General features: G+C 36.6%; 1 protein-coding gene across 1 annotated transcript in view; it reads right to left on the reverse strand.

Moving 5' to 3' along the window:
• LOC107096698 (short transient receptor potential channel 7-like) overlaps positions 1-27,239 on the reverse strand; it is a 74,585-nt gene that overhangs the window by 17,261 nt on the left and 30,085 nt on the right. The window contains exons 5-7 of the mRNA XM_015393462.1: positions 25,887-26,103; positions 23,490-23,723; positions 20,877-21,141 (exon numbers count right to left, since the gene is read on the reverse strand). Of these exons, the coding sequence (XP_015248948.1) occupies positions 20,877-21,141; positions 23,490-23,723; positions 25,887-26,103 (716 nt within the window). The remainder of the gene's footprint in view (positions 1-20,876; positions 21,142-23,489; positions 23,724-25,886; positions 26,104-27,239) is intronic.

The raw sequence follows: 27,239 nt of genomic DNA on the forward strand, positions 1-27,239 counted from the left end.
TTTGAATAACTGCAAAACTTTAATTTTCTTTGATGTGGTTTGGCCTATGATGTTCAGTGTAATCTAACCTTTTTCATTTTTTATTACTTTTCAGCTTTCTAGTCTTGTGAGAACATTTATTAATCTGTGTTGGTGCTTAGACTAGTCCTAAAGCTGACACACTTGAATTTCCCTACTGAGGGCTTCAATTTTATACGAAGGTTGTTACTATTTTCTGTACAATCAAGTAACTTATTATCTGATGTACAGTTTGATATCTGCAAACAAATATCTCTCACATACCGCTGTGTGGTTTTAAAGTAGCTTACTCACAGTGAGTGGAGAGGAAGGCTGTTTTCATCAGTACAGTCTCTTCAGAGGTATTAAAATAATGAAATCCATCAGCCTTTGGCGCAATCAGAGGAGCCAAGGAAAGTGATTTCTAAGGGCACTCTTGAAGACCAGTGACTGTCTTTTAAAACACAAAAAAGGTGAATTTTCCTCCCTTGATTGTGTTTGATCCCATTTATCTTTTAAAACTAGACTTTTTAAAAATGTGTCTCAAGGCTCCACTTCCCAACCCGTGATGTTCTAGCATCATTTAGGTTCTGTTTCCAAAATGCAATAATAAAAGGGAATAATAACAGAAAACGTTGCTTCTGCAAATGTTAAAGTGCTATAAAAGCAGGCACTCGCAGAACCAAAGAATTAAAATTCCACACCCGCCAAAAGGCACGTCTATCAATAGTAGGTGCTTATCCGCTAGGGGGGAATTTTAGCTTGATACAGTGAAATTGCAAATATTTGAAATTCACACATTGACAGAGTTGTTGAAAGGGTGTTTTTAATTCAACTCAACCAATACTTAAAGTACAATTCAGCCCAAATTCAACATTATTGTACTAATAAAATGTATACATTGATGTCTTACAGTCTACATGTCCCAGACATAATTTATTCAATTTGCTGCACATTTGTTGAATCCCTGCTTTGTGTCTAAAACAGTTTGATGGTGCCCTCTTCAGGTTTAAATGACTGGACTCCAACTGGTTTGGAGTCGGTATTAGTACCGGTTTGCCTCTTCTAAAAAATTCAGTGGCAAATAACAACACATCATCTCAAGGTCCTTTACTGAGACCATTCAGTCAAACCTTACAAACAGAATGGTTAAAAATTTTCTTTCATTGAAAAGTCTTCCATAAAACTGATGTAAGCAGCTCTACCCAGGGCAGATGCCATCTTTCAAAATGTTCCTCCTCAGCAGGGTAGTTTGTGCAGATACCATCAATAAACTTCTCAACCAAACATTTGTTAACCACTATAAATAACTTTTATGCCTTTTGAAACAATGACACAAGGTTAATGTGAGATCATTACACAAGACTGTTGAAGCACACTCTTAATGATTTTAAAACTCCCGAAAAACTATAAATTAAATAAACGACTGTTCTTTAACCCATGGGAGGATCTAGCCTGCCATATAAAACCACTGCAATGTTGGACCGTGGTTTTATTGTGGCAGTATAAGGCTGAAAATTTAGAGGCCATCTTAATAGAAAATGGCAAGTAGGAGGATCTATGACCATCTTTGCCTGTTTAATGTTTCTCCACTATGAACACATGTTTATATACAGATAAAACACTTAAAAAGCTAACAAGTTTGTCCCTTTTTGGATGCTGCATCCAAGATTGTGATGCAACATTGCAACTTTACTGCCACCTAAATATTTATAAAGAACTCCTTCTAAGCAATGGGAACACGTTCATATTTTGAAAGGTTATTAGACTTTGACAAAATACGTATTTATGAAGTCAATACTTGTTTTTCGCTAATTAAAATAGTTAATTCGCTAATAATAAATTAAAATCAAAGCAACAACAGTGTGATCCAGTCTTGTCTAATAATTTGATAATTAATTGGATGTCACAAGACTTGAAAGCTCTACAGTACGTTCCTGTTATCACAAGTTTCCTGGTAGACTGTAAACAAATACCTACTTTTCCTATCAGGAGTCAGATGATGTAAGGTAAAGTGCCATGATTTCAGCTCAAAGTTAAGACACGGTGGCTGTTTTAGCAGCTGATCTATACTGAGAAGCAACTTTTTGAAACTAAGGTCTAAGTTGTGAAGATCTAATTTTCGGGGCTTGAGAGGTTCCTGACTTTGTTCATCTTTCAGAAGTGGTGTGATAGTGGTGTGACATCCAGATGGGAAGAGCTGGCTTTTCTTTGCGGTTGGAAGAAAACAACTACATTTCATAATACATGAATAGCCATGTACGAGGGGCATTCAATAAGTAATGCCCCTGACCCACTTCCAGATGTTTGATTGAGCTGAAATTTTGCATGTGGCGTTATTTAAATCTCTATAGATTAAGTAGCAAATTACAGCTCTGAACTATTTGTGGTTTCTGATTTACAGCTGTTTGAACTGAGTAAAGTCTGAAATGGAGCCTGTTGAGTATCGAGCACTGATCCGGTTTTTCTATTGGAAAGGACTCACACCACCGGAGACTTTTGATGAAATGAAAGTAACTTATGGTGATGATGCCCGTTATATGACCTTGCAAAATATTTTACAAGGTTATATTATGGGACATTATCACTATAAGTTACTTTCATTTGATCAAAAGTCAGCCATTGTGTGCGTCCTTTCAAATCCAAAAACTCAGACTTGGCTCAGTTTTAACACCAGTAAATCAGAAACCACAATTAGTTCAGAGCTGTAATTCGCTATTTAATCTATAGAGATTTAAAATACTTCACATGCAAAATTTCAGCTCGATCAAACAACTGGAAGTGGGCCAGGGGCATTACTTATTGAATGCCCCTCGTAATGGTTAAGTCATTTTTTGGCTAAACATTTGCTGACCTTGAAATGCATAAATTGCATGATATAACATGTGGGTCATTGTAGATATATATATTATGAGGTCAGTGGCTGAGAGGAGAGATATACGGTAACAGGCAATCACCGGGCAGACATTTGCCTATGGTAATCTCCATGTGTTTTCTGAAAGGAAATATAGAGCCGGAGGCGATTAAATTGGGTTACAACTGCCATACCTCTGAGCCAGGGATGGTTTTTGATATGTGCCATATTGACAGTTGTCCACGGAGGTGTTCCCAACAGGGGCACAAAGGCACCGTGTCATATATGGTACATATTTAAGCATCTGTTTCAGATTTACCACATTTTCTATTGTTATTATGGCTGTGCAGTCAAACTTTAGATGGTATCCCTATATTCAAAGAAAGCATTACCTGCTTGCTACTGAAAATAGAAAGATCAGGCATCGGTCTTTCAGTCACACAATGCGGAGGAGGGGTACGGCCCAAGTAATGCTGTATATAGTTTTTCTTTAACTAGATTACCTCTGGGTTCATTTTATTTATGGTCGAATAAAGAGTTTATAAAGGTTACATCTTCACAAACCGGGACTCAACCTGTGGATGTTTGTATCATAGAAGCAGCCGTAAAAACAGGAAGCAGTAGAGGGTATCACTGACTCATTTAGGGTTAAAATAAGCCAACAATCAGTGTTGTTTTTTGTCAACGATGACAAAATGATGTCGTTGATGGTCCTTTTTTCTTAATGATGATAACAAAAACTGACAAGATAAACATGTATCTTTGATAAGGAAAACATGACGAGTAATAGGTGTGAGTTTTTATCAACAAGAAGAGAAAAAAACTAAATAAAAATATTAGTGGGTGGTCAGTCAGTCATCTAAAATGCGTCACTGTGCTGTAATCTGTTAGACAAGCTAAGCAGAATCAGCCATGGAGCTTCGTCTTGTTTGGTCACGCAGCCCACCGGGCGTGCAGAGGTACACGTTCTGCATGACCACAGATGGATCATGGCAGCAGCGGTCAGGGACAAAATAACCCGGAATCGTCCGGTACTGCGCCCTCAACTCTGATAAACTCTGATCTTCCAGCTGTGCTTGTGCAGAAATGCATGGCAAGTCTGCGTTTCTCGCTCCACACCAATGGTTCGCTCTCGGCAGTATGACTATTCCTGCTGTCGCTACTCTCTTTGTCTAACTATCAAGATTTTATTTCTTCCAGCTCCCAAGAGTTTATACTAAAAATTCTTTAATTACTACCAAAAGGAATCCCTAAATTATATCCACAGCAAATATTTCATTGCATACTGTTACACAGATCTTTGAATATTTCTCCGTCATTGCTCTCATTTCTACCTATTTAAATATGATGTAAATGTTTCCTTGGATTGTTATGAAAACATTTTCTGTTTCCTTTGAATGCGTCAACATTTGAGTTAGCATATTCATTACATTTAGGTCTGGAGGTTATCCCTACATTTTTTATTTTTATTTATTTTTTTTTACACTCAAACATTTTATTGATCTGTGTATAATATATACTGTAATTCATAGTAGATCAGGAAGTGTTTGCTCTGGGATGGAAAACTTATATATCTAAAACCATTCCTTTATTGTACATTTTGTTATTGTCTGTCTTCTATATTAACCAATGTTGATGTGTTGAACTAGATCTGCTATTTTCACAACTTTTGTGACATTTTTGTATAAAGTAGAGCATTAATTCATAAAATAATATAAATAAAAGTTTTCTGCCAAACAGCAATGATGAACTGTACTGCATTATTTTATCTCGAGCAATTATAGTATCTAGGCAAGCGCTGTCAGTCTGGCAAATCTGGTTGTTATTCGAGGTTGTAAAGGTCGTAACGATTTTATGAATTGCAACATAAAAGTGACTAAAACCTTTTTAAGTTTTAGCCGACTAAAACTGACTAAACACATATCGTAAAGACTAAAATGCAACTAAGACTAATAATAGTTTTCGTCCTGAAGACTAAGACTAAATCTAAGATGGCAGTCAAAAACAACACTGCCAGCAATGATTCAAATGTGTGATGTATTGTAGTAATGAAGGATGGTTCATCTGAGCAGCTGATTGGTGAATACTGGGCAATAACACAATAGGGAATCCAAAATACATCACAGACATGATTCCCAGCATATGCAGTGGCATATACAAAAGTGAGAAAAGCTATGTCTGTCAAAATAGAACAGATCCATGTCTGTTTTCATAAGTGGCTTTGATTCTACACTAAATTGGCGCACACATTATCAATGCATTTACCCTTTAAATTTGTGTTAGACACACATTTAATGCATGGCTCGTCCTACTGACCCTGCAGGATTTCATTTCATGCCTGCTGTAGTTAGGTTTCATTTATGAAAGCTCACATAGACTGACCTAAACACATCTCAAGAGGGGCTCATTTTGGCAGCTTGAGCAAATGTTATTGAGGAGGAAGCTAGAGCTACCAAAAAGGAAATTCAAGCAAAACCTCAATTTTAAATAAACAGTTTTGACTGTCTAATTAGACCTACTTATGTTTCTAAACTGTCCGAAGACAACAAAGTGGAATGCTAAAGGAAATTCAAACATGCTTTGGGAAACCATGCACATTCCACAAAGGAATGTCATCAGGAAAGATTCCATCTACCTAAGACATTTACAACAAATGTGTTATAAGCTGTTTTTTCTTCTACCTGTTTTTCACTGCAATTGGATTGAATGACTTGATTCCTGACTGGTCTTTTTTGATCAATTCAATTTATTTTTCACTGGACTGAATTAAGCCATAAGCTGCAATAGTGGAAACGGACATGTTTGTCCTGGAAAGAGTTTAAAGTTTACAAAAATAAATACAAATAAGGGTAGACAACTATTTTATATCTAAAGACAATATTTAGTTTTTCATGAAATAAATAGCTTTGATTTGCTTAGTCATAATTTAATTATATACCAATCTGCAGTTCATTTGCCTTTCAGAGTTGTCTTTTTTGATATTATTTGTATATTTCATGTTCAAAGCTTTCTCTCAAGTATACCTAACCTCTTCTGCTGTAAAGTCTTATTTAGGAAAATAAATCAGTTAGAAAACAAATCCATTGCAAATTTGTTTCTAGTTTCACTAATCAAAAGAAAATTATAACAAAGATTAAACAGAGAAACCTTTGTTTCATTAATGGAAAAGGATATTTTGCACCTTTGAAGATCCATAAATCATGCCGCTTGTTTTGTCCATGGATCTGAATACACCCTGAAATGTATGCTAAAATAACAAAAAGGTGTCTGTATCTGTAAAAAACTAAATAAATCAGTCCTATCTCAGCCAACCTGACACAATGCAGCTGTATAGATACAGGTATGAACTGAGGGCTTAGCCTCTGCTTTTCTGTCTGTCATATTGATGCATGAGCAGGGAGTGTTGCTGGGTATCATCATTTGTTTTGCTTATCTTGTTTTCAGATTATTTAATTTGCTGAAATCTATGTGAGGTGCCTCTCAGGGAGGAAGTGCAATTATGGGAAATCTAAAATGCATCCCTGAAGATCAACAGCCCTTATAAATTGATATTTGTCCGATGTCTGCCATTTATGAGTGTATCTTACAAGAAAGGATGGATGATGCACTTGATGCCACAGATTATGGTGGATTCATGTTTCTGACAAGCAAAGAATCTGATTCATTCATTCTAAAATTGCTTGTGTCTGTGTATTTTATAAGAGTCATCTTGAAGCAGTAACAGATAACTGTTGTTTGTTTTTTTCAAGCTGCCAGCAAACAAAAGGCTGCATAAGGGCTGGAGGCATAAAACAAACTAAAACAGTCATGTTTTAATGGATGCTTCAAATGAATGTGATATATGATTATTTTTAAACCAAAGAGATGACACTAACCCTTGTTTTTTTTTTTTTTGTGGGGAGTTGGTTTATGTTCCCATAAAGAAGTCAACATCCCAGTTCTGTCCCAGCATGTGAATTATAGAAACCCTTACACTTATAAAAGTGAAAAACAAAACAACAAACTGACACTGCTTTTCATTCTCTTTCCACCAAAATCATGCCACATCCAGCATGGTGTGCGTCTGTGAGTGGGAGACTGGTGACTCACCCCATCTCTGCAGGAGAAGACCAAACCTAATCACCAATGGGCCCAAATCAACCTCATCGCCTCAGAGACAAGCCCTCATTTTCTTCCTCCATGCTTTATGTTTCCAGCTCCTCTCTGTGTCTGTTTGGCGCTGTGTCCCTCTCCCAATTTCTCATTAAATTTTCGCTCCCTTTACAGCTTTCTCCTCGTTCCTCTTCCAGAATATCACCTTTTCCTTCTTCACACCAACCAGCTTTTACCTATTTCTGTCATGTTCTCTAGTTTCAAATTATTTTTCAGTTTTTGTGTAATCCACAGCAAACCTTTTCTATTAGTTGAATGTCACTTAGTAAACATATAAACAAGGCCTTCATTAATGGCTGCAGCTCACACACTGCTCATTATCTTGCACCTCTGTCATTAGTAAGATATTTTATTTAGATTCTCTACCACTGCTGAAGGCAGTAAAAAAAAAAAATAATTAATTTGAGTGTTTACTACCTGTTGGGGGAAAAATATTAAAGAACCATCACCACAGTAACAGAAGGGTGGGGTCATGCCCACGTCTTCGTTTAATGAACAAATAAATTTGGCTCCTGAGAGATGCGCATCTGTGTGTATATCTGATAGTAAGCAAGAAAACTATGAGGGGAGAGGAAGGCAGATTGGAGATGTTTTTGTCTCTTATACATGCTTTTCTGAGCATCTGCTCATGTAATAGACAGAGGATTTATGAATCGAGGATAAAAAGAGCAAAATCAAAAGGAGCCTGTCGTAATAACTCTTAAGGCAATCTGTAAGAGAAACCATATTTAGCTGAGAATGGGATTTAATATCAAAAGAAGAGAAAATCAGGACAGGCTCAGGCTTCTTTTTATTTTGTGCCTGACTGGTTACTTGATCTAGCAGATGTGTTTCGATTTCTCAAAAGATGTTTGACGATTCTACATTTAGTTTACCTCTATATCTAGTTTTTCTTTGTGTTTTAGAACATGTAATCTGATTCTGAATATGAATAAAAACAAGGGAGATGATTGTAGTTTTCAAATGAAACAGAAACAACTTGAGGCACTTTGAATACCCAACAGGACCAAAGTGGTATACACAATCATAAACTACAAATAATCCAGTTTCCGTCATGCTTATCCATGCTGAGGTCGCGAGGGGTGCAGGTACCCATCTCCAGATTTCAAAGGGGGAGAGGAGAGGTAAACCCCGGACAGGTCACCAGTCCATTGCAGGGCAAGACTGAGACAAACAGGACAAATAACCATTCACATACACATTCACACCTACGGATCATTTAGAGAAATCAATTAACAGTCCTTTTTTTGGACTAAGGGAGGAAGCCTGGTACACAGAGAGAACCCATGCATGCACAGGGAGAACATGCAAACTCCATGCAGAAAGACCCCTGGCCGGGAATCAAACCCAGAACCTTCTTGCTGCATGGTAGCAGTGCTATCGACTGCTCCACTGAGCAGCCCAAAATAAAAAATAATCAATCATAAAAACAATAAATAAAGTGGTGTATAAAAGCAGCAATAAAATAGAATCAATAAATAATAAAAGAAACACAGTAAGACAAAGTCAACATCTCAGACTTTGTTAAAAGCCACGGAAAGGAAATGGGTCTTAAGAAGAGATTCAAAATTAGAAAGCCAGGAGTCTAATGGCCAAGGAAAGGTCATTCCACAGCTTAGGGGCTGCAACAGCAAAAACACAGTTGTGTTTTGTCTTTGGCACCCTCACTAACAACAGGTCAGCTGTTCTAAGGGAGCGAGAGGGTGTGTAGGAATGAAGCAGCTCAGACAGGTAGGGCAGGCCAACATCATTAGGAGCTTTAAAAGCAAATACCATGATTCTTAAATCAATCCTAAAAGGTACTGGCAGCCAATTTAATGAGGCTAAAATAGGGGGAATAGGAACAAATTTGCTTTTAGCTGTTAAAAGACATGTGCTTCTTAGGAGCGTAAGTATTTCAGTAACACTGAAAACTAATTCTATAAGTGTGGAGACTGATCTATTTCACCATCATCTGCTGGGGTAACAGCATCACAGTAAATTACTTAACACTTAACAAGCTGAGGAAGAAGGTCAGCTCCGTTCTAGGAACGCCTCTAGAACCTCTGGAGATGATTTTACAAAGAAGAATTCTTCATAAAGTGAAGAAAATAGTGGGTGATCACATGTAAGACAGACAGCCATAAAAGATCCTACCTGCCAAGTTATCAATATATACTGTATAGGAAAAAAATAAGCTTCAACAACATTTCATTTCCCTTCCGGAGTTGAAATAAACTGAATTTAATATGCAGTTGCAATTATGACATTTTAGGACAACATGTTGAGTTAAGTTAAATATATGTTTTCTGTTTGTTATTTTGAACAAATGCAGAAAGAATCGATAAACATACATTTTTTTTAGCGGTACAGAAAACAATTACCCTTTAAAAAGAAGAGCAGAAAATATGACATTTACTGACTATTAGCTTGAAAATCATTACCCAATTAAATTGTTTACCACTGCATTCAACTGGATTAAATTTTGAAGTCTGTTTAACACCTGAGCGGCATTTTGCTCATTAGCGAATTCAACAAAACCCTGGACAGGCAGACAGAGTAACATAACAAAGGTTATTACAGTTCCTGATAGAACGAACATACTATCTATTTATTTATTTAATTATTTTAAAGGCTATGGGTGCTATTAGTCTTCTAATTTTAGATTTTCCAACTTAAAAATAGGCAATCTCCTGTTTATTTCAACATTGATTTTTAGAAAAATTGCTTGTTATTGCAATACTGCATGAATCCATTTTTTCCTAATAAACCTACATAGCTGATGCATTTCCATTTGGAAGAGATAAAATGACAAAAATAAAGTGTTCTGGGTAACATGAGCTTCACAGTCAAGCCGTTTATAAACTGTTTCCTTGCAACAATAAAGTTGAGTGTGTTTAGATGATGGCTGATAGATGTTCATGACAGCCTCTTGCTATATTTCTAAAATCACAGCACAAATCAATTTAGAGTCAAAAGGATGTTATTGTATTAAACACATAACAATGCATCTAACAATTCACAGAGAGGGAATGAACTAATTAAAGGATTAACAAATAACAGGAACAGGGTACAACTAAACAGCACTTGAATGTTTTTCTCATTAAATATCTTTAAAAAAATTTCATTTTGCTTCAGCTGAGATGAAATGAACACCAAATGTTGGTTATAACCAAAAAATAAAATAAATGCAAAAAATTATATAACAATTAACAGATGTGTCTATACAACGAAATAAGGTCAGTGCAAAAAGACATAGAAAAGCCAGAAAAAAAATAAACAGATGCAATAGAGTTTCTGCTGTTTTATGCAAATCAATATTTGCTGGTTTAATAATAACTTCGGTCATATAAAAAGTAATACATGATCCAAATCACCTGCTGAAAAAACAATAATGGCAATGGTTACAATTATGAACTTCTAAATTTTTGGGCCATAATACAGAACTAGAAAAAATGTAGTTTAACCATAGAAAACAACATATTCTGATTGCCTATTATGTCATTGTAAACACCATACTCAGAGGAAAGAAGGTTCTGCGCATAAACCATAAAACTGCCAAAAGTAAAATTTGCAAAGAGAAATATAACTGGAGGTGTTATCTTATAGAATATGGTGCAACTGATGCAACAATAAATTGTACAGTTTGGTATTCTTGGTAAAAACTAAGGAAACCTAGGCCTAGGTTTTTCAAGCAAGACAATAGTTGCTAGCACAGACAAGGTAACAGAGAAAGTGTAAATACTACAAAGGTTAAGTTGATCTTCTGAACTGCACCCAACTGAAAAGCCTAGGGAGGAACTAAAGATCAAAGTGCACTGATATGGGCTCCAGAACCTTTAAGATGTTAACTGTTTCTCTTGAATTTGTGAAAATCACATCTCAGCAAGACATTTTACCAGTTTCTCCATAACATTGATGTGCTGAATGTGTCATTACCATAAACAGCTTTTCTACTGAGTATTACATTTAAAGGAGCATAATCTTGTTATATGCCTATAAGAAAAAACCCCCACCAAAAACCACGTAATAATGATAAAATAATGTTAATTACACCAGGCATCTATCCTGATAGTGTTTTGATTGTCTTTTTTGGCATCATGGCAAAGCACTATTTCTTATTTTAGTTTCTCTGAAGTTGGGTTTTGTAACATGGGTTCTTAAATAAAAACATCAACACTCTTTTTTTAAATATAATGCAAACAACTGATTTGAGATCAGTTAGTGCATCAGCCCATTAATCTCTGTGGCTGAGCAACTCTCAAACATGTTCGGCAAAGATTGTTTCCACTCCCCCACCAAAAAATAAAATGAAATAAATAAAAATGTTTACAACAATGTCATTAATTTTGTTTAATGAAACATTCATTTTTTGCATTTGCTTTCCTGGCTACACAGCTTCCGTCTCAGTTATTAGGTACAATATCAAGTATGTAATGAAGAATCCATCAACAGCTGCATCAGGTAAGCTGCTGTGGACCAGGACGTCACCAGTGCATGAAGCACACCTAGATTGTTGAAGAATATACAGTGAATAGAAACATGAGGAAATAGGAAAAAAAAGGGAAGGTAAACAGATAAATCTGCCTGCCAGGATTGTGAATGTAAATATATCCATTATGACCATAATGGCAGGCAAAGATTATTGTTGTTATGCACTCAGAGTTGACTAAATTTAAGCTATTTCTTTTGGACCATACCCCTGCTCTATAATCTATATTATTAACCAAGATGGTGGAAGGAGGAAGCTCAGAAGTAACATAGTATACTGATCAGATAGAAATGAACAAAAGACTAAACTCCTAAACTTTGAGGTAGCTGGATGTATATAAAGGAGGTTTTTAACTTTTTTAAGTTAAACTTTTGAATTGGTTCTTGCTCTTTACTTTAGTAATGGAAGGGAAAGAAGCAAAAAACAAGTACTATAGATATGTATGCTCATACTTGTCGTCTTCCACTTTATCTGGGCATCTAGGGGATATTTGAAAAAGATGTCCAAGCCACCTCAGCTGGCTCCTCTCCCTGTGGAGGAGAGCGGCTCTACTCCAAACAAATGAGCAAGCTCCTCACACTATCTTTAAGGGAGCGCCTAGCCACCCTGTGGAAAAAGCTAATGTCAGCCACCTATATCCTTGATCTTGTTCTTTCAGTCAGGATTCAGATTTCATGACCATAGGTGAGGGTAGGAATGTAGATCAATCCCTAAAACAAGAGTTTTGCCTATTCACTCAACTTTCTTCACAACAAGTGGTGTTGCATCTGCATTATATTCTATTGATAATATGCTTCACCCACCCCTCATTCATGAAAATGATCCCAGGATACTTGAACTCCTTCACTTGAATCATAAACCCTCCTCCAAACTCAAGAAGACAAGTCACCTTTTCCGGTCAAGAACCATGACCTCAGATTTGGAAGAGATAATTCTCATCACATTTGGCTGCTATTCGCCCAATTTTATACTGTAGGGAGCAAAAAGCCTGAGCAAATTGGCTGGTCGCCAAACCAGACCATTCAAGACCTTGGACGCATATAGAAATCCTCTCCATAAAGGTTATGGCCGTATGTAGCTGTGTGGCAGCAGTGACAATAGAGCTAGACAACATGGTTCACTCAGAGTCCATGCCCGAAGCCTCTTCAGATTCTGGGAGAGGCCTTCCTCTTTGACTACAACCTCTCTTCTTTCCAGTCATTGATGAAATGAATGTCTAATAAACTAAAGTAACAAAATATTCTTGTGGAGATTAATTAAGTATGCTATATAATGGTCAAAATTCCTTTCAGGGCAGACAAAAATGCTGGCTGGTTTAAAGAAACATTATGTTAAACAGGAGGTGAGCACCTACCCTGGTCATACTTTAGAAGTGTCTGTCATTATCTTGGCACTTATGACTGGCTTAATTACTCATTCCAATCACCTGTCTAAATCTGCCTGGTTTCTAATCACTGCCGACCACCTAGATCCTACCTTGTTCTCAAGACACGGGCTGAACTGTCAAACCAGGTTCCTGACTCACACATTCATATCATCCCCCGTTAGATTTACCTGGTCACTAACCTGTGTTTCCTTTTACAGAGTTTCATGTGATAGACGGCCTAGCTGCTGCTACTCTGATCATCCATGTTTTAAATAAACGCATTTGAATCATCCCACTGTCTGTCTTGCCTCGAACACTGGGCCCTCTATTCTGAGTCATGACAGTGTCTGAATTTGTCTCCCCTTCCTCATTAAAAAACTTAACCCAAGAATATAAGGAACAGTGCTTTGATTTTTCAGGTTTAATGTAAGCAAACACAAAACAATTTATAGGATCCCTCAAAGGTGTAAATCAGCCAAATATGGCAGATATGGTAATTAAATTATAGTTTGGGGAAAATGAAAATTAAAAAAATTGGGAATTAACAATTGCAGATGGGAAATCAGTATTTCATCCCAATAGGTTACTTGTTCAGATATTCTAACCATTAGAATGAAAAAGGGGTCTTCTTTTACTTATTAATGGAAATTAAAACCATCCTGAGGACCAGGAGTTTATGGTTGCTGCTAAAATTCCAATAATAATCTCTTCTATGACTTCATTAACTGCTAGAAAAAGACAGCAGGTCAAGATAATGGCAGATAACTCAGATGGATCTGGGGTTCTGGGATGGTCAGGTGAAGAGATTCTCTGTGTGGGTCAGATTGGGTTAAGAATTTACCTGAAAAGGAGGAGTCAAACTAAAAATTCCAATCTGTTTTAAAGTCAGTTTAGAGTTACCAACTTTTACCGATCAATAACAATAAATCAGTAATAATAAAAGCCAAATTTATCACCTAATGAATGCATATAACCTTTTTTTTTTTAAAAGTCTAATGACAGTCTAGAGCATAAAGAGTCAAAGCAGATTAAAGTGGATTAATTTAGGTGACTGATCAGGACATATGATGCCTGCTTATTAATATGAGCTGTGGATAAAAAACCTTAAATGATTAGTTGAATTTTATAAAATGTGAAGCACAGGTAGAGTGACTTGAATGAAGTGTTTGAAGGGAACTCTTAAGTGGTCATTCTGCCTGAAGGACATTGAACGGTAGACACAGGCAGAATGGAGAATGTTGATTCTTTTCAGAAAATGCAGGAGTAGCTACAAAGCGGGGAGAGATGATGATGGATTGGCAGTTAGGTCTGTGGGAAGAACCTTGCAGGTAAGCAGAAAGGCTGTCAGACTTCAGATCCTACTGGTGTGCACAGTGTTGTGGACAAAAGTGAAGAAAAGCCCAGAGAGAATAAACAGAGAAGTAATGAGGAGCTGAGCAACAGCTGCACCAGGTTAGCAATCAGGGATAGAAACCCACAAAGGAAAGGACAAAGAAGAAAAAAATAGACAGATAAAAGACCAACAAAAACATAATAAAAAGGGAGGAGTGGTGCAACCTATTGCCATCTGGGATCGCCATAGTATGCAGGCATCATTTTTGTAAAAAAAAAAGTCTAGTTTGTAATTTAACATCAGGACTTTTCTTTTTTATCAGATATTTAAGAAAGGTTAGAGAAGCTGCTGCTAGATAAAAAGAGCTAGATTGGCTACCATCCATCCATGAAAACTGGTAGGTGAATGAAACCAGGAAAATGTGGCCAAAATACATTTATTTTTTAAACTTAAAGAATATGATCTTGTTTGAAAAAATAAACCTAAATACACCCAAACTACATTTAGATTGAGAGAATCCTGCTTAGTGACTTCAATCTGTTTATCCATATTCGAAAGAAACTAAGAGAACTCTATCCATGTCTGTCAACTTTGCTTAAACTACTTTCAGCTATCTAGTTTTTTTTTTATTGTAGTTTCTTAGCATCCCCTTTACCATTTTGCCTATCTTTTATAAAAAATGACAAAGCATCTATGAGACAAAGACACAACCCAACACACAGAGGTGTTATGTACCTAATGTGCATGATGTGCTGTGGCACCTGTTATCATTTTATGCTTCATTGAGATGGAACTAGTGTTTTTGAGGGCAACAGCTGAAGTCAAGGTGAGAATCAAAATCTGAGGCTTGAAGAATGTAATATCTAACTGGTGAAATCTAAGAAGGAATATAAAAGAAATAGTTACTATGTTGAGAAATTTTACAACAAACATAAACCCACCAATATTTTGAAAAAATTACTGGTAGGAATGTTTTATTTTTTTTATTTTTTACAGTTTATTGGTTTGAATTTATTTTATTATTTATAAAAATAAACATTAAATAATTGGTAGATTCCTCCATTCTTCCCATTATGGATAATTATCAAGATGTAGCCAAAGTTAAAAGACACAGGAGCTACAATTTAAAGGGAACATACCAAACATTTGAAACAAGGTTTTCTGGTCGGATGACACAAAATCAGAGGTTTTTGGCTTAAAATGCAAAAAGCTACAGGAAGCAGAAAATTATCATTGCATATCACCCTGAGCACACCACTCTTCATTGTGACACATGATGGTGAAAGCATCTTGCTGTAGGGAAGATTTTTATGCAAAACATTTGCATCTGGGATGGAAGCTCACCTTCTTGTAGAAAAACTAACCTAATTTTTGGCCAAATAAACCATGAGATGATTAATACCAACACTTATGAGCATGTTTATCAGGCAAACCTGTCTGCTAAATGGTAAAACATTAAAGGACCAAAGTCCTTTCAAAGATTAGAATTTAATCTTGTCTGTTTTTTCATCAATATCAGCCAAAGAATGCATTTATTAAACTGAAACTTGTGGAAATACTCAACCAAGTTAAATTCAAATAATACCTTGTGTCACAATAAATGTTACAAGAGAAAATACACCCTCAAAATCAGCTGGCGATAAACACACTCGGTACTCATGCTGATTTCTTCCCACCTTTCAAAATGCTTGTGCTTAAATCTGTGCTAATCCTGTGAGGATGTACGGCTGTTGCTCAGCCTGCATGACCTTCTCTCATCCTCTCTTCTTCCCTCTCTGCTCTTCTTCTTCTTCTTCTTCCTTTGTCTACATATTCTGGCAGGTCTCCTGCATTTTGCCTGAACAAAGAGCCAAGCCAAAAACATCCTCCTCTGCATCGCTCCCTGTGGTTCTCCCATCCTTCATCCCTTCCATCTCCCTCCATCTTCCTCTCTCTTTCTAATTGACTTTGTCGGCTTACTTTCTTGCACCCTGTGGTTTTTCTGCATTTATTCTCATATTTCCTCAGTTTTACTTTATTGCAGTATTAATTTTTTTTTTTTTTTATATCTACAGCCCTTTTCACCATAATAACAGGTTCTTGGTCTCTGCCATACTGTATAGTCATATACCACGGCCAGAAGATAAAGACTGGTCCAGTAATACACAAGCACTGACCAAATAATTATCTCTATCTGTTCATCTTGTGTTCTTTACACAAATAGACAACTGCTTAATCTGGAATAAAAATAAATACTTCAGAACAGTAAGAACAAATCTGCACCTACTTAAGTGTATGAACTCTCAACAAAGAGCATCTGATTTGTAGACTTTCAAGTCTTTGATTTGTAGTGTCAGACCTCAGTGTTTCCTAGTTTTGAGGTACGGGAGGTTTCAGTCTTCATTAAGTGCAATCAAGCTGTGTGTTCATGATTGAGTTTTTATTAGGGTGCGCGAATGTGTCGGTTAAGGTAAAAATTAGTGTACGCCAGACAGCCTCACTCCTTTACGCTAATCTAGCCTTCTTCTCCACCACCTTCTTCACTGCAACATCCAGCTCCAGCTGTCCCTCCTGGGGTATCATTACCTCCTCCACCTGGCACCCCCCTGTATGAATGAGAGCTATCAGACTGGGCTTTTCTCCCTCCCTCCATCAAACATGCCCTTTCAGATATCTGACGTCACACAAAATGAAACCACACACGCACACAGGCTTATAAAACATGGCACTGGGAAATGCTTCTTTGCATTGGAACAAAGGACAAAGGAGCTGAATTTGACATTGCTGTGCAGCTGTTGCACTACTGTTATTAACACTTCATTGATATACTACTCTTACTAAGTACTGAATTATTATAGACAAAAACCTCCCCCAAAAACCTTTGAGATCTGGCTACTCATCTTCAGGTTAGATTTATAGCCCAGTAGTGTATATATAGTTCAAATATGTCTATTTTGCTTTCTCTGCACTATTGTGTCTGTATTTTTGTTCTGACACCCACAAGCCGACTGGGTGAGCTTCAGTACCATAGTGACCCCTAGTGGTGAAACAGGAAACAGCAATTTCTGTCTGATAATCTGCATCTCGTCCAGGTAGTGCATGCCATTGATTAGATATCACAATATTGAGTCAGCAGGAGAAATACAGACATACTTACTAATGTAGCTAATGCACAAACTCGGTTCTCCTCATGAAAAATTCAAAATCCTTCTCAAATGATAAAAGTCTAAAACAAGGAGAATGGATGCTACAGTTTTTACTGTAGATCTGTGCAGTGCTTGTTCTTGGCTTTGTGAGAAGTCTTCATTAATGTCAGACGTTGGTCTGTAGACACGAACTCTTTGACACTCAATTTCAACTCCATTAGACCTTGTTTCTGCTTGTCTGTGTGTGCTACTGTCAGTTAGCCCTCTGCTCTGCAGGTCTACTCATCAAACTGCCTGGATATGTTGCTGTATGTGGAAAGCCAAGCAGAACCCAGAGCTTCCATTGCTGAGGGTTGGCAGAGAAGCTATTGTACAAATGTCTTCTCAGTACAGCAAAGTTATAAGTCAGAATGAGAATACAAAATACTTCAAATGCTCCATTAAGTACGTGTGACTGTAAAGTTTAATCAAGTCAGATACTTTGGAATCATTTTTAATTTGTATGTAACTAGTGTAATAGCTAAAGGATGTTGGAGGACATATCTAAAATAAGATATATGTATCAATCCCATCTGGATTTTGACCCAACTTTGATTTTTTGTAGCAATTTAAACATAAAATATTGCAATGATGTACAAAGATGTATAGTAGGACAAGGCTTCTTTTCATTTAAATAAACTAAAAAATAATTCTTACTTATATGCAAACATATAAGTATGGGAGAGTGGCAGCCTAGTTGTTAGGGCATAGAGCTTGGAATCCTGAGGTTCTGAGTGTACCCACTTCCACAGACTGCCACGCTGGCTCCCTGAGCAAAGAATTAACCCCACACTACTCCCCGGGCACCGCACAATGGCAGCCCACTGCTGCCCAAGGAGATGGGTTAAATGCAGAGAGTTAATTTCGTTGCTCTGTACTTGTGACAGTGTAATGACAATAAAAGCTGGGGAAAAAAAAAAAAAAAAAACATGCAAAGCTAAGAACAAAAACAACAAACAACTAAAAACATGTTGAGAAACAGCTGCACAACCAGAGTTGAATTAAAGGGAGCCAAACAATAAATTGTATTTTAGGAATTTCCAATCACAGCTGTATGAAATAAAAATAAAGACTTACCAAAAAACAAAAAAGAAGTACAATTTCTTCTTTACTAAAAATGACAAAGAAAAATAAAAGGTAAAGGGCAAAAGCTGAAGTTAAAGTCTGAAAGATTACAGCAGCACCATAATAAGACTTTTCTCATTTTAGTTTACAGGCTCAGCTTACACACAAATAAGAATGTACATGAAAAGCTAGAAGACCAGTGCATCAAGGCCAAGTCTGTTATTACCCTTGATGTGCAAAAATCTTTAATATGATTGGAAATTTTAAAGCAGTAACTCATCAATCTCATGTTAAGTTATAAAAACTTTATTCGAGCTCATTTGGTCAGTGGGTAAAAAACCATCATTAGGATGTTTCTAACAAAACTATTGGTAAATCAGTAAATTGTTTGTTTCTCTCCTAATTAAAATAAATGAAACAAAGAAACATTGTAACAATATTCAGAACATTATAATTACCAGTCAATGACTGTTATTCTTAATGAATAAATATGTCATGACAGAAACGCATTACTATCCAATGGCCAGTAAGCTACACAGTGTGTTTTATGGTAATAGAGGTGAAAAAATATGGCTTGACTGCAGCAAGGGATAAGAAGATGGTATCAAGGTTTTTTAAGAAAAACAAAAAAAAAAACAACCCTCTAAACTTATTCTTCATGCCAACACTTTAAATACCAACAATAAAAACAAACATCCTTTTATCAAAGACTTGAATTTCCTTCAGATGAGACGATTTAGCTTTTCTACATAAAACCAAGTATGTTTAGTCTTAATCTATATCTGGTGCCTTGGAGAAAATAAGTAATTACTTTCAAAAGATAAAAATGTCAAAAGGTACCTTCTGTCACAGATGAGCCTTACTAATCATGTTAGCACCCATTGATACCTCACAACAAATATCCATCATCTGCAATGCTGTTCTGCTACAAAGAGCAATTGGAGACACAACAAGTTATGGAAGGTATGAGGGAGAATAAATGAAGTTAGAAGGTTTTGAAATAATTTGGAAAATGTTGCCTGTATAAATATTTTTTGAGAACAAAGTTAATGTTGAGATTGTGTACTGCTTTGCTGCCTTTAAGGAATAAACATAACAAAATGACAGACAGTGATTATGGGATGGACAAACATATGGGCAAATCAAGATCATTTAAAGCTCACTATCAGTCTTGCTAACAGCCAGTTTAAAAGTCGTAAATTAATCAACCTTCCTGGCTTTGTCTTTATTCCAGACAATTAAAAAAAATGATACCTGCAGGCAGAAGATGATATGATATTGAAGAGATGAAACTGAAACACACTTTAAATGTAGGAGCAACATCTTTAAATCTGAATCAGCTCCACTTGGGGCCACCATTTGTGCAAATCTAGGCTGATATAAAATGGTGTTATTAAAATAAAATTCTCACAGGCCTTGGAAATCATTCACTTTGAATTCATTTCACAGAGCTCAGCATAACATATTTGACCTAAGCAAAATATTTGGTAAATTTCACTACTAGGTGGACTATTGAGCACTGTCTGCAGACCAAAACAAGATGTATGATAAGCAACGCCTCTCTCCATCTCCACTCCATCTCCAAACATACCCCAACCCCCCATTTCCCACCCCTTTCTAACTCAATGCCTCCTTTCCACATATATATTCCACAAGTATAACAGCAAATAATAATCACCATTTAGAGGAACATAGCTAGTGAAGAAGTCAGTAACTTATAACTTCATAATGCCTTTAGCAGGAGAGCATAAATTATAATTTTCAATTAGCTGTTTTGTTTCTGCTGTACACACTCTCCATCATATTGCTCTTACTGCTTGGACATTTGCATTTTATGGCCAGTTAATCATTAACCTATTGAACATAACAGCAAGATGGCAATGTCATAATATATACCTTTAGGTGAAGCATGTCATGGATATTTCATGACCTACCAGATGGGCCAATAATGAGCTTTCAAAGGAAACTTTGGTAGAATGGGAAAGTTCACCCCATTTAAACTAATATTCCCTTACTGAGAACACTGGTATCTCCATGACTAGATCATTGTTGTAATCGTGGTTTGCAATAGTCCCAAAGCGTAAGGAATGACTTTGTATCCATTTTTAAAACTTTTATTAGTAAACCTTTTATTTAATGTTCTAGAAAGTACTGCAAGTTAAAACCTTTTTATGTTATGTAATGTTGACAGACTTTTTAATTTTTTTTTATTCATTGTTTCTGCAAGACTAGGTAAATTTAGATCTTCCTTTCTAAGGCAATCATATCCTAAAACTTGGTTTTTTATTTGCTTGGTAATCCTTGTCCAATATTAATTTTTTGGATGATATGACACATAAGAGTGACAAGTCATAGCAAGAGGAATATGTAAGGGGCAAATACTATTTCAAAGTAATACAACAATAAACTTGTTTCTGTCCGTCACATGATCGCCCAGTCATACACATTTTCCATAAATATAAGGGTTAACTCACGTGGTAAAGGCAGGATTGTATTTGGCCCCAAGGTAGTAAGAGTAGAGGTTGAACATTCCAATCATGAAGGCCACAAACACCATAATGAAGATGACCATGAATTTAAAGATGTCTTTGACCGTCCGTCCCAGAGAGATCTGCAATGGGCCAAAGCTCTCATTGGCTGGTAAGATGTAGGCAATGCGTGAGAAACTCAGAACCACAGCAATGGCGTACAAACCCTCAGAGATGATCTGAGGGTCAGAGGGGCGCCACTTGTTCCTCGCTGAAAGAGAAAAGCAAAAACACTTGTTCTAATGGAAAAGACTGCAAGTATGTTGAATTAGCCTTCAATATATTTATATATTTCTATTAATGAACAAACCTTTCTTGTAATTATTTAAAGTAACATTTTTTTTGTAGTTTCTTAAAGCGGTTGTAAAGTGCTTTCAAATGTTTTTATTGGACTGTTAATGAGAGGCTCTGTGTATGCACCCTGATGCTCTATCTTTCCGGTTCTTTTCTCTGAAAAGACATCACTCAGGACAAACTCTTTAAATAACACTTCATAAGGATAATTATCCTAACAGGACTTAGGGCAGTTTCTTGAGTTTTCCTCTTTCTCATCATAAAAACATATTTTTTAGTATGTTAACAAAATTAGGGGGATAGAGTCAAGTACAAATAAAAACCTCCAAAGCTCAAGCACATCTCCTGCATTCAACACCAAAGTATTTGCTGGAGTATGAGCACCAACTTATACTCCTTCATGTTAATAAAACTAAATTGCTACTTTCTCTCCCTGTGAGCTTGTCAGGTCAAAACAAACAAAATAAAAACAACATTGCCCTGATAAGTGTTCTATTTGAAAACAAAAGTGATTGAAATAAAATGAAAGCATTTAAAATTGCTACAGAGGGCCTGGAGAATTGCTAAATATGAGAAGTTTATAAGATAATAAATATTTTTATTCCTTAAAACCAAATAATTGGGACTCTTTGCTGCTATATTTAGCACTGTATTCCCACAAGGTCTGGAATGGCATATGACTTTTCTGCTAAAAATGGCTTGGTTGAAATAGGATAGAATGTTTGTTTTTAGCATTCATGCTCATGTGCACTTTGGTTGCTTTTTAAAGTGTTTCTGGCTGCAGCAAGTACAGTTGATCTGAAGTAATGGGTACGTTGTTGCTTAAATGCACAGTATCAGCCTTGTTTTGGAACAAAATGCCAATGAATAAAACAAAGAACAGACATCATAGAAATGGAAAATGAAATATTTTTAGCAGGCAACAGGTAGACCAGCAGTAAAGATGAGATGGGAAGCACAGGAAGTTTGCTGTGTAGATTAATTAATGCAGAAGGAACAAATACTTCAGCTTGATTTAAACAGAGGGCAAAATATATATATTTTTTGTGTTTGTTACTTTCTTGTCAGGACAAACATTTCCATCTGCTTAGTTATCTGTCATGACAGAGTCCAACCAGATGGGGGAAGCACTGCTGAGGTTTATCTCTATGTCCAGATCTGCACATTCAATTACCTGCAGACTGTAGCAGGTGATTACACTCCATAAATCTGTTAGGGTAAATACATTCCTTTTTTTTTTTTTACAAAAGCACATCATATTTTCCCTTGTATCCATTGTTTACACCATAGGATCATATTAAGCTGTGAATGATATCACTGTTAATCCAGTCATTATCAGGCCACACCATGTGTCTCAGGAAAAACCTGCAATATCATGTTCTGCATTTAGATCATTAGTTACATCCATATTTATTTGCACAATTGTTATAATAAAAACGTTTTGGTACACATCTGGCAGCATCCAAAATCCAACTACTATGAGTCACTGTCTTAATTTTAACCATCATGTGGATATGCTTCTGCATACCTACCTTTTAGACACAGACAAATGCTATCTTTGCTCTCCCATACCTTTTTAAGATAATAAAGAGATACTGCAAAATCAGTTATAACAGAATGGATGTTCTTTCTGCAGCTCATTTCACTACATTTTCTAAAAAAATATGAGGCAAAGTGATCAGCTGTAAAAATCAGAGGTGAAGGAACTTCACTGCATCATGCCTTTGCAGCTGCTTATACTGAAAACGGCAAGGCGCAATGAAGAAAGAGCAATTTCCCTTGGAACAGGGAGTGCTTGAGAGGCTGTAAGCTTAACTAAGCCTGTGTTTGAAATATTTAAAATAATTTCCTGGAACTATAGCAACAGACAACTCTCCCTTCGCTGCAAAAAGAGATTACCGTTTTTCTAATTTGCCTCTGGACCAATTTGCTTTAAGACAATAGCTTTACATTTGGTCCGATGTGTGCATAATGTGCCGAAAGCTGTCTGCATGTAATCAGATCCATAAATATGCTTGGTAATGCCGGGTGCAAACTGGACTAACATTTCAAGTAAAATGCTAAGGTTTCTCTTCATGTGTCTGATCTGAAGTTTCCAATTTGCAGTCAACCTGAAACAACACCATAGAACTACAGAAACAATTAAAATCTTCATATCATAGCATCAAATAAGCCTTTTTTTAAAGACATTGTTAAAACAATGAATTTTCTGTTTCCTTTATTAAAGAAACATTGCTGATATTATTACTGACAATATATATTTACCGTAAGTGAAATAAGCCACTTCATCAGGCAGAGAGGCATTGCTGAGGTCTTCATCTGGAACATGCATATCCACATACTGCTGTGCTTTGGATGCCTTCAGGAAGGCCATGAGGCGTGCCGTGAAGGACGCCACAAAGATGGACAACATGCCAAAGTCCAGAACATTCCAGAGGTGCATGATATATTCCCTGGGTCCGTCACTCCAAATCTCCTTACATTCTGACCAAATCATACCTGAAAGATAAGGAACATATTGTAGTGAACATTAATAGAAAATTATATATATGGGGTGATAAGGCTTTTTACAGTCAGTTGTATTAAAAATCCAATGAATTCAGGCAAGCACACACGTAAAAAAGCCCAAAATTGTAAATAAGCTGCTTTCAAAGGTTTTTCATGCCAACTAAATCACTTTAGAGATGCCATTTGATGCTCAGGTGTATGTAAACAAACATATGAGAAAGCATAACAGTTTGCTGTGAACCCATTAGGTCCCACTCTAGATGGAGCCAAGGGAGGGGAAAATGGACTAGGGAAAAGGAAGCTGTGATCAGCACCATCTCTTTTACATTTACTGGGTATAGAAAAGTATGGCTGCAATTAGAATTATTCAGCCACTTAGCCACAAGCCTCTGTGTAAAGACACACATTTGTGTGACACAGTAGTACAAACAGCTGCTGCCAAAGATGACCAGGAAAGCTAGGAAGAATGATGTTATTACACATAAACAAATAAAAGCAGGACCATATGAGGACCGGCATGGACAAACCACACACATAATGTCGTTAAGTGTGAATGGACGGGAGGAAGAATATCAGCAGATGGGAAGCAGCTGAGGTCTGACAGATATTGCCAGGGGCTACGTATCCTTTCAGTTTGTCTTTGTCATCCACCACTATTTTCCTGCTTCCTCATGCCTGTCTTGTCTTGAGCCACACGCTTCATTCTTGCGCTTTCATTTTCATCTTTTCCCTTTGGCCACTTCAGACTTTTCCCTCATTTCTCCTTCTCCCTTGCTCTATGTATATTTCCTCTGCACACAGTCTCAGGTCAACCTGTAACTTTCCCTCAAGCTGATCATTAAGACCGAGGATGAAAAGTGTTTCAGCAAGTCAAGATGGCACTGAATCCATACAGGAGGTAACCTCTGTTTGATCTTTGGAAGATGAAAAAATATAATTGGTTGTAAAACTATAATCTGGGCTTTAATCGCCTTGGTTGGTGTTTATCTGTATGAAACTTTGATTATACCTCATAGGAAATCGAGGCAAAAAGTTTCTGACCATGGAAAAAAAACAACTATACTTGTTAAAAAAGGATGCCTTTCAAGAAGATACCTTATCTCAATTAACATATGTCTCTTAAAGTTCCTAAAATTTACAAAATAGATAGATTTATTTCAAAACATTGTTTTAGTTTCCTTACAAATATACTCAGTTCTTCTAAAAGGCCTCATGTGCTGTATTTTTTTTTTTATTTTTTTTCAAAATCAATTTCCCTTCCCTCATCTCTAAGTTGTTTATTATGAATGATTTGTTTCAGCCAGGAGCCCCTTAGATTGATTTAAGAGTGTATGGCCGCAGCCTAGATACTTCATACAGTAGCACTCATCTGGTGAACTTAAGCCACGCCTTCTGTGTCGTTTCCTTTCAGGAACTCAGGTTGCTCATCAACGTAGTTTATCCTTTTTAATCATCTTAGCTTCCCCCCCCAATTTTATTGTTTTTTAGTCGTTTTATCATGTAGCTATTTACAAGGAAATAAATGATGAAAGCAATGTTTTAAGAGAGCCTTTTGACAGTTTTTTCAGAGACTTAAAAATAAGGTTTAGATTAAGTCTTTAGACATAAATGTATGCTATTAGACCTTTGAAATCAGGGTTAGTATTTTTTTTTACCTCTTTACAAGTGTTTCTTCCACAAATCAATACAGAATTACTTTACATTGAAACATTTTTTAAGAATGTAAAGTCTTTTAAAACATTAAGGGCTTAACAAAGTAATAACGATAGAAGAACACAGCTACGGTACTTTTAACATCCCCATGAACACCATAAAAGTAGGGTATACCTGCTAAAACAAACACTTCATACACTAACAGGTCCGGCTAGAAGAGAATTAATAAGAAAAACAGAAAAGAAGCTCCTTGTAACTATGGAGGATCTTCTAGGATCTCATCTCAGGGCTTCACTGATCTGGAATATCTATAAAAATGGCTTAAATAAAGCCATAAGATGTACATCTGCTACAAGCTACTTAGAAGATCTTGCAAGACCTTATAGGAAACAAAGGAAGAGCTCTGATGGTCAATCAAAGAACATCCCAATAAAATCTATTGCAGTTCGTAACAGATGAAATATTTTTCAAAAATGTGTTTTTGTGCATATTTTCACTCACCCAACACCCACTTCATGATCAACATCTCTGTCCATGAGAACTGGGTGGTTTTGACCCTGAACACCTGTCGTGGGTGATCTGTGATGGTTTCGTTTGGCAGGTTCTTGACCCCCTCAAAGCGGTCTGAAGCATTGACCACCAGCAGGCCAAGGAAGAGGGTGAAGGAGACAGCATGAGCCACGAATTTCATGAAAGGACTGCGCAGAATCTGACCAAGCTGCAGAAGAAAATACAAACAATCAAAGAACAGGTTTTATTGTTTGTTTTTATTTTGTTTATATTTAGAATTTCCAAGGTATGGAGATGTTCTGTAGTCCCATTTCCTATTTAGGAGTCTTTCTTAAAGCAACATATACTGAAGCCAAACACGACATCTGTTTTTCTTTACTGAGGTAACTCATCCTTTTTAAGGATTTACACTAACCTAGGTCCTCTGAGATGAAAAGCATCACTACAAAAACAATCTTAGCCGAAAAACAGCAGCTGTTCTAATTCAATGATCCATTTTCCAAGCAACATAATGGCAGAGTAACTCACTGCCAAACAATCAACAGTTAACAGAAAAAAGCACCATCTGGGAAGGCGGAAAGGCTGGAAGGTAGTGAGCAAAAAAGTGTTAAAACATACCACAAGGGCTGCTCCACAGTATGTCAAATACACACATGCTCACGAAAATGTGCACACTTGCAACCACATATAGACCTCTGAGATTTCAGCATTTGCCAATCTCAGAGCCTGCTGTGATCAATATTAAGTACCTACGGGACACCTCTACCCACTCTCTGCAGAGTAACACATCAGATCCTGTAGGTGAATGAATACCACACACACAGCCACCAACCAAGGAAAGGTTGCCTTATAATTTTTAACCCTGTGAAACTTTAGCTAATGTTCTGGCCTCCATTTCGATTTTCCTGCACTGCTGAAATAAAATGTCTGATCCATCTGAACGGTCAGTCTGAAACGATGGTCTCCCTGATTAGGCGTGCTTTTCCACCGTTCTCTTACATGGGATATGCAGAGATATTCTAATTGGGTTAAAAATGTAACAGTGGAGTAAATTATGGTGTTACAATGAAGCTTTAATGCACTCAAACTTCGAAAACAGTGTACTGGATCCTATACTGACTCCTGACATGAGCTAAATTTCGTAATTTTTTATGTGGCTCTATGACTATGGGCATACATTAAGGTTCCATCCTTATATTTGCATATTGCTGAGCTAATAAACCCTGATCATCAAAATATCACACAGACCTCTGTTTTTTGGAATAATGGCAGACAAGATGCACTTTTTAAATGTGTGACGTATGATGAATATAAGTTCATGTTAAGAGTAAAATTTACTTTTCC

Source organism: Cyprinodon variegatus, unplaced genomic scaffold (assembly GCF_000732505.1).
Source record: "Cyprinodon variegatus isolate N-32 unplaced genomic scaffold, C_variegatus-1.0 Scaffold643, whole genome shotgun sequence".
Lineage (NCBI taxonomy): Eukaryota > Metazoa > Chordata > Actinopteri > Cyprinodontiformes > Cyprinodontidae > Cyprinodon > Cyprinodon variegatus.